Source organism: Haliaeetus leucocephalus, unplaced genomic scaffold (genome assembly GCF_000737465.1).
Source record: "Haliaeetus leucocephalus isolate CR32 unplaced genomic scaffold, Haliaeetus_leucocephalus-4.0 Scaffold2, whole genome shotgun sequence".
In the NCBI taxonomy this organism is placed as follows: Eukaryota; Metazoa; Chordata; class Aves; order Accipitriformes; family Accipitridae; genus Haliaeetus; species Haliaeetus leucocephalus.
The window spans coordinates 14,346,434-14,366,795 of NW_010972438.1; the positions used below are offsets into that span (position 1 = coordinate 14,346,434).

At 42.0% G+C, this 20,362-nt stretch overlaps 1 protein-coding gene across 23 annotated transcripts in view; it reads right to left on the minus strand.

The window, feature by feature from the left end:
• Positions 1-16,743: 16,743 nt before the first annotated feature.
• The window catches only part of SLMAP (sarcolemma associated protein), an 87,809-nt gene continuing 84,190 nt past the window's right edge, over positions 16,744-20,362 (minus strand). For 19 of the 23 annotated variants that reach the window (XM_010572344.1, XM_010572325.1, XM_010572271.1 and 16 more), the window contains one exon: positions 16,744-18,971. In XM_010572344.1, the coding sequence (XP_010570646.1) occupies positions 18,882-18,971 (90 nt within the window). In that variant the 3' untranslated portion in view covers positions 16,744-18,881. Of the gene's footprint in view, positions 18,972-20,012; positions 20,103-20,362 lie in introns of those variants that run through there. The other 4 variants (XM_010572423.1, XM_010572333.1, XM_010572279.1 and 1 more) reach the window with 2 other exon arrangements.

The following is a 20,362-nucleotide window of genomic DNA, read 5'->3' on the forward strand; positions in this document are numbered from 1 at the left end:
CTGCACCGTGCCACAAACAGCAGGAAAACCTGAGATCTTGGAGACAGGCTCTACTGGTGAGCAATGTGCGACAGAACTTGATCTGTGCTTCCCTTTTCATCCAGGACAGACTGTATTTAACATCGTGTCTTCATGTGGAAAACTCCTAAATCGTTCCAGGGATAGCAGAGACCTGCAACTGCAGCCTTTGCCCCCGAGGCTTTGCAGCCTTGGGGAATGGGACAACCAGGGACTGGGGGTCCAGTTACCACACAGCTACTTTACTCCATCCTTTGACTTTTATTTTATATTCGTATTTCTTCAGTATAATAGAATACAACTTATTTTACATAATGTATACAAACTATATCACAATGCTTTACAGGGCAAAGCATGAATTACATGGTAAAAACTGGGAGAAAAACGATGAGGTCCTCTGCACTGCCAAGCCCCCTGTTTTCTCCCTGTTCGGTGACCTCCCAGGATGCCCTCAACCTACTGGGAAGCTCCAACCTGACTAATTACTGGCCCCAAGGTGAACTCTGCCCATCACCAGTGTGCTCCCCCCCTCTCCAGAGCACAGGCAGGGCTGGAGCCCCACTGCTGCTGCCTGCGCTGCCCAGCCCTGCAGCCAGCCTGAGGACTTGTCGCACTTAACCTCCCCTTGCTCTTATCTCCATTTTTTCACAAAACAAAAGGCAGCTCTCCTTCTCTTGAGCAACATGATTATTCCCAAAGTAATTACTGCAAACTCAGGGAAAAAACCCCACCTCATTCTTTTCTCTGAGGATGAGCTATTTTTTGCATAGCACATGGGTGGCCCCAGATAAACCACTGGGTTTGGCAATGCCGTTTGCTGCATTTATGAAAGCAGTAAATCCATCACAGCTCTGCAGTAACAGAGCCGGGGCAGGATGCGGACCTGTCTCCTCTGATAGTCTCTTTTTCTAGCTGCTTTATGAACACAGCTAGGAAAAGCACTCACAACAACCATTCATGATATTGTGGGTATTCTAAGTGACATTAGACTGATGACAGCCAGGTCTCTACATCCTACCAGTGAGGACAAGGGCAAAAGGGAAGGTTTTGGAGACTGGCAGAGAACGTTGAGAGGAGTTGAGGGTCACACACACCATGGGGAGATTGCAAGGACAGACAGAGGGAGACTGAATTTACTGTCAGAAGTAAAGTTTTCAGACAGATCCCCAAAGTGATCCCTGTAGGAATCCTGAACAAAACACACGCACCTATGCAAATACACATATGCATAGCAACAAAAGGAAAGTACTGGCTACAGCTTCCCCCAAGGCCTGAGTTACTGCAGAACATCCCATTGTGAACAGGGCGCTATTTTAACAAATATTTTTCATGAGTTATAAGAATAATAAACCACCCATTTTCCATTCTCTAACCTAACAGAATAAATGTATAAATTCACAGCATCTGTACAACAATGTCATGTCCAGAAACCTTCCCAAATATGGAAAGATCAGGATCCCTTCCTGAAAGAGCAAAATCGAACACACCCATGGCAGAACTGATGACAATGGGCAGAAAAAGAGCAAAGGAAGGCGTGTAGGAATAAGTTTCTCTACAACACTTAAATTAGAAACATAGGTCAAATATACATTTGATGGGTAGGAAAAAAATGGTTAATAGACAAGAAACCAGAGAGTTTTCCTAACTTCAAAGTCTACTTCCTCTCCTAATCCCTTTCATTCTAGTTCCACGTCAATGAATCAGACTTTGACCTAAAACCTTTGCAGTAGGAGAATTAGCCAAATGCTTGAATTAAATATTGCTTATAAAAATCTATTTCCTTTTCTTAACAGTAAGCCTTCCAACTGGGAAAAGAGTTTGAGGCCCACGTGCTTTCTAAGTCTGTAGAAATAGAAGTTTCTCTCTCTTGCATCCCATCCCTCATAATCTGGAGAAAACACAGCCTTACACATCGAATTCTTTTCCAGCAGCAACTCAGCAGGATATTTGCTTAACCAGGAGGAATTCTCTACATCTAAACGATCCTTGAATGATCTCTTCATTTTTGACCACACTTCCTGTAGTCCTTGAAACCACTTCAAGTACTACAGGTCTCTGCTGACCCTGGTGGCTGCTGTTCAGCATTCCAGAAATTCCTCCTGACCAGGACCTGGAGCATCTGCTGCGGCTCTCCTGGGCCCAGCAGCCAAGGGATGAACCTACTTTGGCTTGGACTGCAAGGTCAACAAGGTCAAGTGCTACTATGACGTCCTTCCAGCAGGAACCGTCCCCCTCCCAAATCTCAGACCCTACCCACGTAACTGCACTTAACAAGGTACCAAGAAAGCCCCAAAACAACCCAACCAAAAAACCCCCATGTCCCCCCTCAATTTTATAATACATTTATATTATATATTTATAATCCCTGGAGCAGACCAGCCATGGCTCCTTGAGTATGCACAAATTAAGCCTACACATTGGCCTTGTGAAAAAAATACAACGCATTGACAGATTACATGTGGCTGCACTGGCAGAGATAGGTGAACTATGGCTTACAGCGTTTTCAAGAACAGACTAAGACTTGGGGGATAGGAGCAGGTCCTGCACAACTTATTTTGCTTTTAATCAATGGAGGTACACGAGTTCTTATTTCTACTTAAAGTTTGGACATGATGCACAACTGATAAAGATGGTAACTGCAATCTCAGATATTAAAATAGCAAAGTTTATTTAATAAAGTACTGGCTAGTCCATACAAAGCTTCCCTTCCAGAGGAGATTATGACTATGATTAAAAAACATTTAAAGCCTAAATTGGACTTTGGTGACTGTGTTATGGTCCCATTTTCTTAGTCCATCAGTCATCACTCTGGACTCAGCTTATGAGCAGCAACCATTTCTCAGACCATGGAAAGGAGGTCGTATCTTCCCTACAAGCAAGCAGAAGACCATTGTGTTTAACTAACGATGGCAGCTTCGCCTGTGGAAAATACCATCATTTAACTTTCCATATTGGTGGCATAACTGGAATATTTAAGTAATTGCGTGAGTGTTTTCTTGGACTAGTTTTAAGATTACTGCATAAAAGGAAACACTTTGAAGTTCTGGCAAAAACGAGAACTGGAACTGGTGGCTTTATATCCTGCTGGGCCTTTCAGGGGCTATAGGTATATATTTAGAGCTGCAATTAGGTCAAGTTTTCTGTTGTTCTCAAGAAACGTTTCTACAATTCTTGAGAATTCTTCCTTACAAGAGAGAAAAAGGAGGCAGCTCTCCCTATTTCGCTCCTGACTCGTAGAGGGTCGCTCTACGTGATGCTCTGCAAATGCACAAGGATGGGCTCAAGGAGCACGTGTAGACCAGGGCCCACTCCTACAGAGAAGCAGATGCCAACAAACCTGCAAGCACTGTGGACTCAAAGCGAGCCCATTGCTGTGGTCTGTGTACATGCAGAGACATCTTCCTGCCCTCTCCAACACATAGGCATGCTCCAGCCTCGGGGAAGATGTCCTGCAGACCTCATCCAGCGAGTTTCTCTGAACCTCTGCCTGAAGCCTTATGTGCTTGCAGGAATATGGGGCTACAATTCAAGGCAAGATCACAACGCAGACCCTCCTAAACTACTCTGAAGCAGATGGCACTATCAGACAGCTTTTGCTGCACACAGGATCAACTCCTACCTGTCATATCCTGCCGCCTCAGTAAAGCAGTTAAGACACATACAGAAAAATTCATACACAAGTTATTTTGGTGCGGAAACAACAACTAGTGGACGAGACGCGCATACACACACACAAAAAAAGGCAAAAAATTAAGAGTCTAGTATGGCACCAGTTAGCTTAGAATACTTTTTGCTTTACTCCTCCTGCTTCAATTGGATCAATACTTTTTAATACAATCTTTATCACATCTTATTAATGAAAATATTACTCAGTGCTGTTGAGGCAAAATAGATTGCATCGCAAAGAATAATTTCCTAGGATTTCATGCTCATGGCACGCAAAGTCACACTGATTCCTGTTCTAGATGTGCAAATGGAGATGTGTTCAGTTTTGAAGAACGCAGAAGATCCTACTAAATAGCCCTTCTTCAGAAAGTGCTATATGTAGATATAAGGACCACTGAAATAGTCCAGAAAACATAGACTGTATCCTAAGGCAGTGATGCTTCAAACATGTGCTGAAGCCCATAAAAATAAGTTAAAGGCTGTGTTGACAGACAGGATGAAGGGAAAATCTGTTTCTGGGATTAGTAGTTACAAAAGGTCTTCCAGATTCTGGAGTAATCACAGGATGAGATTTCCAGATGGCTAACCCGGATCTCAGTAAGACCAAGGAAGAAACATGCATCCCTAAAGTTACCGGGGACAACAAATCTTCTAGATAAATGGTATCTCAAGGGTACTCCTGTAAATCGTCACATGAAGGTGGCACCCAATATCTTCTCCAAACTCTCTAAAAGTGGTAAAAACCTCCTCAGCTTCCTGGAAGCAGGAAGAGGGAAAACTGCTTCTTGTTCTCCACGTCAGCCAGGACACCAGCCCATAGCCCTGGGCAGACCCACGCCAATGGAGGGGCACACTCAGCCCTTTGGGGACGATTTGTTTGGGGCACTGCTGTAAGACAGACAATCCTTGACCCAGTGAGGAGCTGGTGTATGTTTGTGAGATGCCCCAAAACATCTTACTTCTGCCCCCATGCCAGCTAGGCTCAGGTGCTTTTATAAAAGCTGCTGTTTTGGGATGAGGGTGAAGACACTTGAAAAGCTGAAAATAAGGCATGAAGTGCCATCAGGGAGCCACCCCTCCCACAGGGAGCTGAGAAGACAGAACATCTTCAGATGTGGTCTTCCTCAGCTTTTAGTGGGAGACTCGGGCATTAGAGCAAGCAGAACATGGCAAGAGCCATATAAAGCAACTTGGTGGCCTCCTCCAAACCATCTCAGCAGCACCGGAGCCCTTCACAGGGCCAGGCACCAGGCTGATGGGTCAGTCCATGAGTGCTTCCCCCGCTCCGGCTGACAGCTTGGCAGCGCTGCGAGTGGCAACAGGAAAAGGCAACAACCAGATGAAAGAAATCGGGAATCTGACCCAAAAGTTTGCTGAGCCAGCCCTGGCTTAAAGCCAGGGAGAAGTGGCAACAGCCACTACAGAAGAAAGGTTCGGGAAACGCTGTTCTGCCCCTGGAATAATGCAACATTTGTCTTCATTTACCAAGGAAACAACTCAGAGAGGACAGCAGATATGCGGGCTTAGGACACAGCTGGAGGATATTACGACCATGGCACCCCCCATTTCTGTGTCAGCACAGTTATGCTACACAGCTTATCTAGCAGACAGGGCTCCTGCTCCTCATTAACAGCATCGAGCAAAGTCCTGCGTCGAGGAGGGAAGGGCCCCGAGGCTGGGGCAGAGGAGGTGGCAGAAGAGCTTTCTCCTAAGCTTCAAGGAGGGAGAAAGGTAAAGGCAGGGGCTTAAGGATGAATGAGCCTCACTCCAGGCTCTCCTGGCTCTGTCCTCCCCAGGAGCTCCGTAACACGGGCTGTTCACATGGCACGAGGTCGGGCTTGAAAACAAACTCCCTGAAAGCAATCACTAATGCTTGCTAAACACTTTTCCATTTTTTTTTAAACAAACCAACCAACCAACCCAAACAACTTTCAGTCTTCTGTCCTTGCGTGACTTGCTTACTGACAGCGAGAAGAGAGGCACACTGAGACCATGCCCTTGCACAAAGGCAGGTGCTAGGAAATGGGGAGCGTACATCTACTTTCCTCATGGCAATGCACTGCAGGACCAATTCCTTTCAGTAAACATGGCACAGAAAATCCAGGTGAGGAGAAAACAGGGTTTTCTCTCTCCAGCAGGCAGCAGGCAGATCAGTGTGTTGCTGCCAATGTGCAACTTGCACAGAGGTGGTGCCTGCCAGTCTGCGGCTTTCCCCTTCGGAGCAAGTTATCTCCCATTCAGGTACAAAACAGATGCAAGAACCCAGCCAGGCCAGCACTCTTGGCTGCTCACAGGACGTCTTTAAAAGCTGAATGACAAGCTGTAGAGCAGATGTTCACCCTTGGCAGCAACTACAGCCATACTGTGGTGTATCGTTTTGCTTTTTCAGCTCTGGCCAAAAAGGATGCACATTTCTTCCACGCTGTGTTATGTACAAGAGACTGAACCCGAATGTGGTGATATTTTCTAATAGACATCAGCAAACTCCTCCGGTAGGAAACCGAGCACTTTACTGGCAGTTCATCAGTGCCCTGAACGCCACCACTCTGAATGACTAACACATTGAATCCCAGAAATGAGACAGCGGTAACCATTACTTTATGGTTCAGGCATCGTTTACAAAAGGCTTTTGGAGGAGTGCAAAAGCAGATTTCTGGAGGAAGCTGGAAGAGGACAAAAGAGCTGCCTGTGCGTCGCATAGCACTCCCCAGCAGGCTGCAAGCACCAATTTTCACATAGTTTAAAAGGGAAAAAAAAAGTGGATAGTTTTTGCTAATAAATTACAGTTTGAAATGGAGTAAACTCAGATTCACAGAGCTGATTTGGCTCAGGATACAGCATCTTTCTCAAATATGCACACTTGAAGATGAATCACATGTATCTCATAAGGACACTCTTCCTAAAGTTTGCTCTCCCATAACTGTTTAAGGTTCCCATTCTACAATACAAGATGATGTAATTGTTTATATTAATAAAGGTAATGGTGCTCAGATCAAATCTAGGAAACCACTCTCTGCCCTCTTAAAGTTTAGCAGCCACATTAATTTTTTTACCAGGTCGGAGAGTGTAGGAACTGGCCAGGGTATAAATAGAAACATAGAAAGATGAAAAAGGTGCAGAAGTGACCCAAAATACATACTTGACACATATTTCTTTTGTTCTTAGAAAACTGGCTAAGTTAAAAGTGATGTAGTTCTCATTGCTCTCACTCTGTCCATATTAGGGAGATTAAACTTCCGCACAGGAGAGCTGCAACTGAAAAATATTGCCATTATACTAAGCACAAATAGCTTTTTCTTGAACACCAAGCATGCACGTGGCCTCCCCTCTCCCCCCAGCTTACATTTTATGAGCTTTTGGACAGTCAGAGAAAACTCTCCTTCCATATGTTGAGGATGTTAAGATTTCAACCTCCTTGCAGCAGGAAAATAAAGTCATCTTCTTTGTAATGCCACAGCACTGAGCGCACACACACAGCACTTAAACAGTAATGCATGAACTGATCTCTGCCATTGCTGAAAACTGCAGGGATCCCGTAGCAGGTCTTGTTCCTGTCATGTCTGCAGATGCTCTGTTAAGGACTCCAGGGACATAGAGCAATTACTAGGGTTTGTTTCTGCTTTCCAGGAGCAGTTCTGTTTAGGAGAGAATAGAAAGGGATTATTTTTACCTTATAGTTTGGACTCACAGGGTGTGAACTGAATTTTTCTTCCCACAGAGATACATCGTCGTAACATCTAAGTATTATAGTGCCTTGTAATGAGGGGGTTCCTTCTGAGCAGTGTACACAATCCCAAGGGCTAACGAGGGTGAAGAGCAGGGCCCAATTAGCAGCGCAGCTGGGGGCTGCACAGTCAAAAGGACTGCTGCATTTAGGCCACACACTGAGGGTTGCCTGAAGTTTTTTTTCTTTTGTTTTGGGGGGCTTTGTTGGTTTGTGGGTTTTTCATTTTTTGGTTGGTTTTTGTTTTTGGTTTGTTTTTTTTTTTTTGCTTTAAGTCTGCTATACTTGACATCTGCTTCTGGTAAAATGAACACGCGCTCTCATTTTATTTAATGTTAAACGTAGATTAAAACCGTACTGCGAACTGCATTGTCTGAATCTGTGGGATTGTAGAAAATATCCACGAAGCATTTTCCACTTGCATGTGTATAGAGAACAAAACACTTAAGTGAAGATCATTTTTTCCATCTATATTACATACATTATTATATACAAGAGAGAATTAGACAAAACAAAACTAGAACAAAGATTCTTTGAAGTTTCAAAAGAATCTTTGTCTGTCTTAGCCATAGGGATGGCTTAAGCAAAGCTCCACGGATGAGGCAATGAATGAGGCGACAGATGCGTCAAAGGCATCCCACTCTAACACACAGTTTAGCCAAAGCAATACTAAGACCGCGCAGGGGACGTGCCGACACCAGCGTCATTCTTTCTACAGCAGAAGAGGTCCACAGATCTTACCTTCTCCTGACGTAGTCAGGCACGGGTCCACCCTTCACCGTGCCCTACAACAAGTTCTGGCACTTTGACCAGTAGAGCTGCTGTTACCAAGGGCTGCGCTCGCACCGCGATGGCACCGCGCCGTCACGGCGGCGTGCGCATCTGCACTCTGCAAGACGATCTCTGCTAAATCGCACCCCACAACCTTCCCTGCAGCAGCGACTGCTGAGACAATCCTGGTTCCTGAAGACCTCAGTGACTAGAAGGGCGTCTCCAATTAAAACCGCCGGACATAACTGGCGGCTACTTTGCCGTTCGCCTGCTTAATGGGGCAAGCAAAGCTCCACGTCACCTCTGTGCCGCTGCAAAAAGCAGAAGCCGCCTGCGCTCGGGGAGAGGGACGTCCGCGGGCCCAGCTCTCACGCACCGGTGCGAGGAAGCCTGGGGTCACGGCAGACCCGCAGGTCAACGCCAGGACAGGGAAAAGAACGGAGCAGGCGTCCCAGGAGGTTCAGGCACAGGGCAGAAGGCAGACACTGTCCCCGAGGCCCCTCTCTCGCGCAGTGCATCAAACGGCACCTTCCACCTCACTGCACCCCGCGTCAGGCCGGGCCGGCTCCTCCCTGCGCAGGGCAGCCGGCGGCTGGCGGCCGTCCCGCCACGCTGGCTGAGGCGGGGAGGCCGCAGACGGAACAGAGAAGATCGGGATGCTCCCTCGAGGCCTGAAGGGTGCTCTTCTCCTACGAGGTAAAACCCCGGAACACCCACGTCCTTGCCAGATCCGCCCGCCTTGCCCTTCCCTGCCCGATGCCGCCCGGCCCCGTGCCTCTCCTTTGCATTGGGTGGGAACTTTCCCCAAACCGCGCTGTTTTTCCCTCGTTTCCTTCCTCTCGAGACACCTGGAACTTCCTCCTGCAGGATCCTGCCACCCCTCGGGGTGACAGGGGCCAGGCCCCAGGGCGGTGGCTTATTGTCTATGAAACTAAAGCAATCACACGTACAGCACAGGGTGCCGGGGTGACACATTCAGAGACGACACAACTACGGATACAAAGGTTTTTACATACTGAAGATGACAAGTAACTTATTTCAGCAAAAATAGCCTGACATATTTGACGAAAAACAGAAGCAGCAACTACCAGCAAGGACTCCTCCAGAAGGCTGTAGGGGAGGTATTTTCCATCCTGAAACGTGTTATGAAATGTATTTGAAATTTGTGTTTTGACATCTCAAGCTGTTAGTAGATGCTCCTTGCTTAAAAGAGTCAGTTTTGCATGCAATAAGCAACGCAGCACAGGAAAAAAAAAAAAAGAAAAAAATCCTTTCCAACTTCAATGCCAGTTTAAAAGTTATTGGGAGACAGCCAATATATTTAGGGAAACTTTTTAAACTCCCTCTTGCAAACTAAAAGATGCCTCAGCAGAGATCTGTGCACACAGCAAATGCCACACATCTTGACTCCAAGTTCACCCTTCCAACATGCTGAATTTTAAAAGCTTGAAACAGTTTTACCTGAACCTACCCCATTAAAACTGTATTGAGAAGCACACAGCTCCATCCCACTAAGATGGACTGTATAGACAAGTTGAGTTTTATGCAATGCTCTGCTACAACAACTCCTCTCTGCTACAGTGTTCACTTGGTTCAAGCAGCCATGCAAACACACAGCTTAGCTCATTGAATGGGTACTGGTAAAATAGATGTTGCGTAAATACACTTAACATAAATGCTGGACTCCAGCTGAAAGCCAACCCCACAAGGCAGACAGCAGTATACTGAGATGCAAGACTACTTTTCACTGATGGGCAAGTGCTCAAAGGGTGCTCGTGTGGGTGAAGCGGTGGTGTCCCTAACCAGCGTTAACAGGATGTGACTCTACCCTGAGTCATCATCCTCTTTCTCCTCAACTGGAGATGGCTGCTCGCATCTGGATCACTGGACACCTATGGCAATACTCATCAAGACAGACTGCTTTCCAAGCTTGCTCTTGAGAGGCTGCAGGAAGCAACCTTCACATTAAACAGTTACAACTTTTTATTTTCACAGTATCTTCACAGCCAAAAGGACTGAAGACCTCTAATATATGCTCAAAATTTAAATAATAATAAAGCAGTTTTCTGATGAAATATCTGAGCCAGCAGGATCTAGCTGAAGCCCTGCCTGCAGTCCAAGAAATTAAAAAGTTAACCCATACAGCTGCAGAATGACTAACTACCCAGTTTTTGTTCTTTGTTTTAGAATAAAAAACTTACCATGTTTTAATAATCTCCAGGGTAATGTATTTCATGGGAACTGGAAACCATTTACATTAAATGAACTGAACGAACACCACTGTTACATGAGTCCATGTGCACAGGAGTCAAACTGAGGTGCCTCAGTTGGGAAAGATCTCTGTCAGTACAGTAGTCTCATCTTCCATCTTGATATACATCACATCAAAGGCTTCACCAATCAATTTCCTTGCCCATCTAAGGGTCATCAGTAGCAGAGATGCCCAGCAGACCCACCTTCCAAGCAGATGCAACATCCTACACATCTGACAAAGCAGTTCAGTTCTCGCCAAAGAAATATCCCAGAAGTACTCGTTCTGCTGGAATTATTCCAGTATTTGTTTCTTAATTACTGGGGGAAGCATCAGTCTGAGGCAAATAATTTTTTGCCACTCTCTCTATAGATTTGAAATAAGAAACACCACGTAAGTCACTAGAGGTTTTTTTTGCTATTTGTCTACTAAAGTCTCCTCCTGAACTGGGGCATGGATGTGCTAAGGAACACCCTTGCTCGCTGCAAAAGCAGTCTTCCACATAAAGTAGTAAGAAGGGAGATTATTAATAATTTGTTATCAGCCAGGACATAATTAAGGAATGCATAAACACGGTAGTACCCTACAGGTGCACCATGGCAGCAACTTCAAATTTACTGTTTAATCGGATGGATGAGAGCCCTTTAAATTTGAAAGTATTGGAAACTAAGGAAGAATTATAATTCGGAGAAGCCTGCAAAGGAAGGATGCACTACTGCTGCAACATGTAGCACAGAGATACCAACACCTGGCCAACCCAAGTCTGGAAGTGCAATTAAAAAAATTACTGTGAAGTTGCTGCAGGCTACATTTTCACTTATATGCCATTACAATAATTATGAAGTGGAAAAAACGGAGCAATAAATGTCTGTTACAATGCCCAGCTACAGTTGGATTACAGCCAAGTTCTGCAACAGAAAAACTGCCAATCAACTGTGACTGCTACACATAAAATAGAAAAACCAAACACCTTTAATACCACACCTAACAAGCCTGTAATATTGATAATGAATCTTTAAAAATGAGCAAAACTTATCATCACTTTTCATCTATCGCATTACTCAGAAATAAACTAAATCAGTGTTTGTTTGTCTCCTCGGTCTAAGGAAAAGCGCTCTGCACTGGTATTTGGGAGACACGAATTTGAGACAAAGTTACCAGTAGATTTTAGGTGCTACAAACAGCATCCCATGAAGGGCAGCTAGACGGACATATTTAACACTTCTTTTTTTTTAGGCTTTTTTTCTTCTCCAAAAGCCCCAAACATCTAACGCATCTGGTAGAATGTTTTAATGTCAGCTCTGATTTTAACTCTTTAAACAGAGAAACAGAAGAAGAGGCAAGTTACCTAGGCTCTTACACCAGGACTTACCACAGCCCAGAGTGGAACCACGCTTACTTCAACTATACCCTGGGGTGGATCCAAACCACACAGCAAACAGGGAGGAGACTTCCCTTCCTCAGACTGCTCAAACTTGCTGAAAACTACGTAAGTGACTCAGGAAATGTCCTTCTCCTGAGTCAGCACTGAAGCAATGCTCCAGAATTGCATCTGATTTACAGCGCAGGTTAAAGACTGCAGGATTGTTGGTTTTCTTAAAGGATGATCTGTGAACGATACCCCAAGAGTGTCTGGTCGCTAAAAATACGTAACCCTTGCACAAACCGAGGTTGCACTCATACCCTGTGTTCCAGCCCATCTCTCCCTGGGTGTGCATGCACATCTGTTGGAGCACTGCTTTACCACATCACACAGAGGGGGGAAAGGTCGTATGGCTGTGAACCCCATTTGTACAAAGTAAACAAGTAAATAGATTCCAATTTTAAAATAAGTTTTAATTGATTTCATTAACTAGTAACTTGTCTTCTGTTGCAATAAAGCAGAGTGCAGCAGGTTATTTGGAAGTTGTGGAGTGCTGAAATTTGGAGTTAGGCTGAATGAAAGACTATGTACAATACAAACCAGCTTTCTGTTGTGTTGTAAATTTATTCTCGTAATTTTTACCATTTATTCATCCCAAAAGACATATTGCATATTTGGAACATTTTTAAATAAGAGCCACTATATTATTCAAGATAAGTAGTAGTTTTGTCACATCAAAACTGATGACATGCCCAATAAAGTATTTTCCAGAGCAAGAATTCCTTACAAGAAATCTAAATAGAATATAAACTTCATAAATGATCTATCATGAAAAGATTAAAATAGTAAATCCATTCCATACTGAAGGCAGTCCTTTAGCACTTATAGTATGTGTGTGGTGCTTCTAAAAAAAAAAAAAAGAAAAAATCAATTTCCTAACAGAATGTACTGAAACAAATATGGGCTAGCTTTTGGATAAATTTTATTCCAATAGAACAGAATGAATTGATCACTTAACCTTTTTCTCTCAAGTTACTGATTAATATGATCAGGTAAGAAAAAGTTACTTTTAGTTTAACCCAAGCTTTGGATGTATCTTCATCAGATACAACGAAGAGAAGACATGCTTGGAAGCACATCCACATTTTCAATGTATCACCTAACATAATAAAAGAATTACATCTCCATACGAACATCTCCATTCCCACAGTCGAGAATAATTTAAATGTAAATCTCAATTACATCTCCATTCTCATGGCTGCTAAACGCAAGTAATCATGATCTATTTTACCGCATGCAAGCGCAGTCTCAGAACAGCAATGTATACACATGCACACACACCCTCAGTGCATTAGAACTGTTACATTTCCAGCACTGGGAATAATGCTGAGCCAAATTAAGTAGACTGAAAAATCTAAAGTCACATGAATAATTTAGAATTAGAAATGCCTTATAGAGGGAAACAGCACTAACAGGCAACAACATGATGGAGCTGAGGGAAGAGAATAAAATGTATGATCTTGGGAAAAGGAGTGGTTTTGCTTCACCTTAAGATCTAAGCAAATCACAGAGTAATCTACTGGAAGCAATCAGTACTAAATTCAAGAATGTAGAATAATCCATGCCTGTCAAGGCATTTCTAAAATAAAATTCCACTTTTATGAGTTTTAAAAAACTTAGGTTTATTGGTGTTATTAAACCAAGACTTCTGTAAATCATTTGCCATTCCAATAAAAGTGATCAATGCACTGCTATCACTGTAACTAATAATCCAGATTAAAAACCAGATGACAGATTGCAAAAAACTAAGTGAAGGAAGTATTCTATGAATGTTTTCCCTAGTGTCCTACAGGGATCTGGTTTTGGCTTACTACCATTCAACAGTGTATAATCAATAATCTAGAAATGCTTCAGTAGTCAGCCCTGCTAAAACCTGAAGGTGGAAAAAAACCCCATCAATGACGTGCTGAACAGTAATGGGAACGGGTTGTTGCCCTGGGATGCTTGCCTACAGCGTTTTTTACCAAACAACATTGCCAAGTCGGATACCACTGAGGTGGGGTGATGCAAGGAATGCACAGTTTTGATTCACAAGATTAAAATCCAGATGCTAGAAGTCACCGAATCCCAAAAAAGGTTCTGGTAGGCAGCCAAATACTAATACCAGAGCAGGATATAAAGCTTATTGTCTATTTATATGATGTTAGTAAGGTAATTACTGTAAGGACATGTTCTGTTCTGGCATTTATTCTTCGAAAAAAAAAATCAGAAAACAAGAAATAGTTTAAAAAGCTGACAACAAAAACTAGAGGGATAAAGAAAAAATTAAGAAATTAAATCCATTAATATAAAGTAAGATTAGAAGGTATTTTGATCATGGTATGTCAAAATCCTTGGATCAGGACAACATTTGCAGTAGTAGAACATCCTTCAAAGAGAGATATATTTAAATCCAATAGTTGGGAGCCAAAGCAAGATGAACTCAAACAGGGGGTTGTGTTCTGGTTGGGTTTTGTTTGTTTTTTTCTGAGAGGACAGTAGTTGCCCAAGTAACTTACCTACAGAGATGACTGATTCTTTTGCTGAAGTTCTTAAAGCAAGAATTTTTTTTTCCTAAAATATATGCTTAGCTTCTTGACATTATGCTTCTGGTGTTGAAATCAGTGAGTAAAGTTTTATGCCTGTGATATCCAGAAAAGCGGTCAGATACGAGTTCCCTCTACCTCTACCATTGAACGGAAATTTGAACCTCTAATGGCCCTTACCACTGAAACCTTTATTTCAACTGCTCATTCGCCTTCTACTTACAAGAGCCTTTAGTCAAATACTGGTAGCACCCACCATTTTTAAAGCTGTAGTGGGTGCAACCCTCTCTCCAAGCAAAAGAACCTGGCTCTGTAGGCAAACCTTTGCTCACTAATTTGAAAGAGTTGGCACAAACTAAAAACCCAGGAAGGCAGGAAGAACTGAGACCCCCATACTGCAGCCCAATTCCCCACCAGAGAGGAAAGAAAGAAATTCTGTGTCCAGAAGCACACACAAAGAAGGACTGGGATGAGCAAATCAGCTGGATCTGGGGAATTCAGTGCAGCTGTCCGCTGGAAGCAATCACCCTTTAAACAGATCCAGAGGTATACATGCACAAGAGAGGGAGAGAATATGGCTTCTAATTCTTTTGTATGATCAATTGCTATATTAGCGGAGACTCAAAATCTTGAGAAAGTCGCTAATGAAATACTAATGGTGAATGAAAAGCCAGAGGGAAAAAAAGGCCTCCGGTGGAAACCAGCCAGCCCTAGTTGCAGAGCTAGTGCAAACTACAGTGGCTTCCCAAAAGCCATTGTGGTGACCTGGTGTTTTAAAGCACTCAGATGCTGCTGGTGGAATGAATCTCGGCAGTGGATTTGTCATGGAGAAGATTCAAGCTGAAGACATGATTCTTGCAAGTGGCAGAACCCTACAGATTAAGGCAGCAGACATTCAAAACCTTATGTAAAGCACACTGAAAATTTGAACCAGTACTTCAGAAGACTTAATTAGAGAAAGAAAAATAACTTAGAAATATACTCCCAAAATACATGCACAGATTACCTTTGCTTCAGCCATCAGTCATTTGATACTAAGTCTCACTAAGACTGTTTTATGAGAAAACTTTGCAATATATTGTGCAGGCTCACAATTCTCCATTTAGCACCAAAAAAATCCAGAGATTCTGCAAGAAGAATCAGGCTACGACTCTGGAATAATGCATTTAATTCAGCTACAAGGAACGGGAAAATTACACTACATTTTTTATATATTGTATATTTATATTTTTAAATAAAAGGCCTGCTGGTGTAGTCCCCATGTAGGTGGACTTCTTTTAGGACACCAGGACAAAACTGAAGTAGCGTTCAGATATTTTACTATACTGAATCTTCCAAATTGAACTAGCAACTGATAAAACAACACTCAAGACTAATTTTTCTAGTATGAGGAACCTTTTTAAAAACTCAAAGTTCAGTGCAAGCTCAGAGCACTTATTTTACAAATAGAGCATCTTACGCATCTGTGAAAAGCTACTCTTGTTACAGTAACTAACTCCAAGGCTTAGCTAATCAAGCCTCACAATTAAAAAGAAAGAACCTAAATATGAAGGTAAAAGAGCACACACATTTATCATAAACAAACGCAACAAAAAAATAGAAAGGTTTGTGCATAGAGTGCTTGCAAATAACTCCACTTGCTGCTTTAGTATCAAAGCACTGAAGAACAGCAGCTTCCCAGTTATCCAATCCTTCTCCAGGGATTCTCACAACAAAAGAGTGAACTGTGCATTTTAGCTCATTCCTGACCATTTTGAACATGCAAATGTCAAGAACTCCTGGGAAAGGCACGGTATTAGGGAACCACAGCTATACTTGTAAGCACAAACCCCCATGCAATGTGTACTATGCACCTGTGTATTTAATATAAATATGCACACATGCACATAGTTAAATGAGAAATCTTTCTCCTTTAATACAACCATGTTGGTTCTCAAATTTCAGCTCTCTGATGCTCTAAAGATTTCTGAAAACACAACATTTGTCTTTAACACAAGAAAAAACTCATGTCACAGGCAGCGTTGCTCAGTATGGGGCACCAACCGGCAGCACAGGCCGGCCCTGAGGTTGGTCCCAGGGAAGCCAGCACCATCCCTGCTGCCAGCCAGGAGGGACCACTGCTCCACCAGGCTCCACTCCACCTCCTCACACCATGTCTACATGCTACCAGCAGGGAGGAGGGAACGGGATCCACTGGAAAAGAACCAGTAGCTGAAAGAGGGACAAACCGGGCGTTCAAGATGCTAAAAAAGAGAGGAGGCAGCATCAGGCTCCCTTCCTCTAGAAGGGCTTTCCACTATCGCCCCACTACCTGCAGCCACTGCTCCTCCAATCTCACAACCCCTGCCACAGGCATGATCCACCCTTCAGCTGTGAACATTTTTTTTCCACCCCATGGCAATATGCTCCCAAGCCTTCCGTGGCTCTCTCCTCCCCCGCCTTCTTTCTGAAAACCACAGACAGGAGAGAGATCAGCTAGACAAAAACTTAAACCAGTGCAAATGTGAAATACAAAGTAAAAAAAAGTCTTTTGCTATTACTGGACATGCTGCAGACATTGTGCCTAGTAACTGTGGCAATATCTAGTGCAAAAGAAACTTAGCATGAATCTTATGTTTTCAAATGACATTCAACTCAAACATGCATAGGGAGAGTAAAGTTATTTTATTAAATCATGCACATCACGTGTGTTAGTGCAAATAGTTTAATCTGTACTCCAGAAATTCTATTGTATTTTTATATCTTTACAAAATAGATTTAAAACAATTATTTACTTTAAAAAATGTAATTCTGAAGTTAAGCATTTCAGAACAATATTTGCAATAACCTATATACAAGAGGTACTAAGTACCACTGGCATACGAGTGTTCTGTGGTTGGGTGGCTTCCTGCAACTGAAAAGGATGAAATGAATGAACTAAATGACAATATTTATTTTCTACAAGTCACTTGTGGACTATTTTTTCCAACTAATAATCCTCCCATTAGCAAATCCCATGTAACTTAAGATAGAACCTTTAATTAAAGGACAATGACCCTCAAAACCTCACAAAGTAAATTATATGCTAAATTTCTATTTAAATATTTAAACTATCTGTCGATTGCCATAACATTCTTTAAAGCCAATTGAATTGCTGAGATTACCTCCCTATTTTGAAGTTTCCTTTAGCAGAGCCATTTTACTTTACCATTCTTTAGCATATTATTTAAGTCTTTAATAAACTTTGACAGAACTGTTGAGCTGAACAAGACAACTACAGTCTACATTTAATTCAGTACTAACTACAGTGATTCCCACCAAAAGTCAGCAAATAGCAATAGTTATAGTACTTAGATAAGGAAAATAAACTTTGTAATGGGGACCACTGCATCATACTTACAGCCATGTGATGAGGATGCACAAAATTTTACTACCAAATTAAAATCACCTTCACCCGACAATACTTCATCAGGTACATGATTCTAATTTTGTAGTATTTTATGTATCTTAGATTTTTTTTTTTTCAGCTAATCACAGATGTATTGTAGCAGTTCTCTTAATAAAGTTACATCAACAAAAGCTTATCTAAAGAGCTTCTCCAGCTCAAGTCAGAAAGTATCAAATGACTGAAAAAATAAATTGATACATGTGATATGTGAGAAAGTATTCATACTTTTAAAGAACATATCTCTTTAAATATATGAAATTTAATAAATTACATTCAAACTAAAGGTAACGTAAGTTGAATCACCGCACTATGTCCATCAAATGACCAAGTACTTGCTCCCAGAAATACCTTAGTTCACTCAAGAACACACACATGCTTACACTCGCACACGCGCACACTAAATACTTTAGGCTGGTCTTCACCATCAGTATCTCTATCTCTTTAAGGCTGGACATGAATTGTGTTTATTCCCAAAAATCATTAATAAAGCAATCCTTATCAAAGAAAAATATGCTTCCTTCAAAAGGCATGGTAAGACAAGTTTTCTTAAGTCTTGTTCCCAACAGCTCAGTGACTAACAGCAAGTAAAATGGTATACCAGTTTAAAAAAAAAAAAAAATCATACTGAAAGGCACTGAGCGCATGGCATCTGTTTTCCAAGTATCTGCAAGGTTACTTGGCTTGGGCGTCCAAATCAGAAATGTGTTTTTCCTTTTAAATCTGGCAATCAGATTCTAAAGTAAGTGTCCACAACCCTAGCCATTATAAATAATTTGGTACCAAGAAGCCTACTTTAGGCCACCATTATAGTATTCAGAATCCCAACATACTAATTTAAAACTTGCATGAAATTGTAAGCAAAAATATTGCTCACAGTATGATGAATCACAATTTTATTCCCTCTTTATAGACAGATACATTTTATACAGTTTAAAGCAAATGACCCTACTGCTGTTCTCACGCAGAGCTGTGCTGTATTAAGAGGTAAAAAGGAAGAGAATTAATCTGTTTTCCCTCAGTATATGAATGTTGCCAGCTTCTAAAGGGAGGACGGTGTATGGATTCAACAACAGTTCTCATGGAGAAGCTCTGGTTAGGCCTGGGTACAGCACCACGGCTGTTACAGCAACCAAAGCTGCCATCACAGGCATCCAAGGCCATTGTCTCTGTGTGGAGAGAAAAAAAAAATCAATATCATATTTGCTCTAATTCATACTAATCAGTTTACCCCGTGGTTCCTGAAAGTCTTGAGTACCTGTTGATAGGCATCACTAAAATGTTACCCATGAGCCCTACTGCAGGCTAGTCCTGACTTAGAGCATCACAGTAAACCGTGCTTCTCTACCAAAGGGAACTCCACAACTCTTCATGACTGAAGATCATCAGGACAACTTTTGGCAGTTCCGTACTTCCACCTTCATTACTGTACGCACCTCAGAGAAATCTGCTATTAAACATGTGAGGGCTTAAGATGTTTAAAACATTGCTCGTGCGAAGTAATCGCTAGACAAAGGTTTATGCAGTACTGACATCTTTAACTTAGCTTTTGAATGTTCAAATCCAGATCTATGAAGTTAATTTCTAGCAAATCCTAACAACAGCATTTCTAATGGACTGTCACAACATTTCATGACAACAGCATTTTAAGAGGAGGACACACTGAGAGACATTAGAGAAAATGCAAGCTGAGAGTTCAGAATACAAACCAACCACCTATTTCTCGTCTTGTCTTTTTTTCCCATCTTCTTCATAGCAACAGTGAGAAAAATTAAAGTGTTTAGAGCCAGAGAGGAATTTCTTAGTCCATAAATAGGAACCAAAGCTTCTTGATTTTTATTATTATTTAGAGGCAAACTCTTCATTTTTCATGGTTAATTAAGCAATTAAGTTTTCTTACAGGCCCTAGCATCACAGCATTGTGCAAAAGGTAGCCCATTTGCTAAAGACAAACTGAGACCAAGTTAGAAGCAGCACATTCAGAACCAGTTAGAACGAAATCCATTGTTAGAATTAAAGAAATCACACAGATGTTAAATGATTAGTTGATTGCTCAGCTCATCAGTATCAACAGAATGGCATATTAAATGAAGGGTTTGCTTCAGGTAAAGAAATACCTGTGAGCATTTCACCATGCACTATTTTATACAGAAATGGCACAAACAGGTGAGAGGGACAAACATACATTGACTGAACAGTAGTGCTTGTACCTTTCGCTACCACAATGGGCCGTAACACCAATACAGGAAAGCCAGGATTAGGCCGATGAATACGGCTGGGACGGGTTGTAATATGGAAGGCTAAAGAAGGGAAGGGATATTAAAAATCACTTTGTGCTATAAATCAATCAGGAAAAGATGATTTAGAGAGGGGAAAATAAGTCAGTGAGTTGTGTTTTAATTGAAATGTATTAAAGACATCTAACACAATACAGCATTATCTAATCTGGTATACAAAGTTAGTACACCGTTCTACTCAAATGAACAGGGATGTTTAAAAATAAAGGGAAGTAAGCAGAAAATGTTCTAAGAAACCTCTTGTCACAACTTGGAATTTAGCA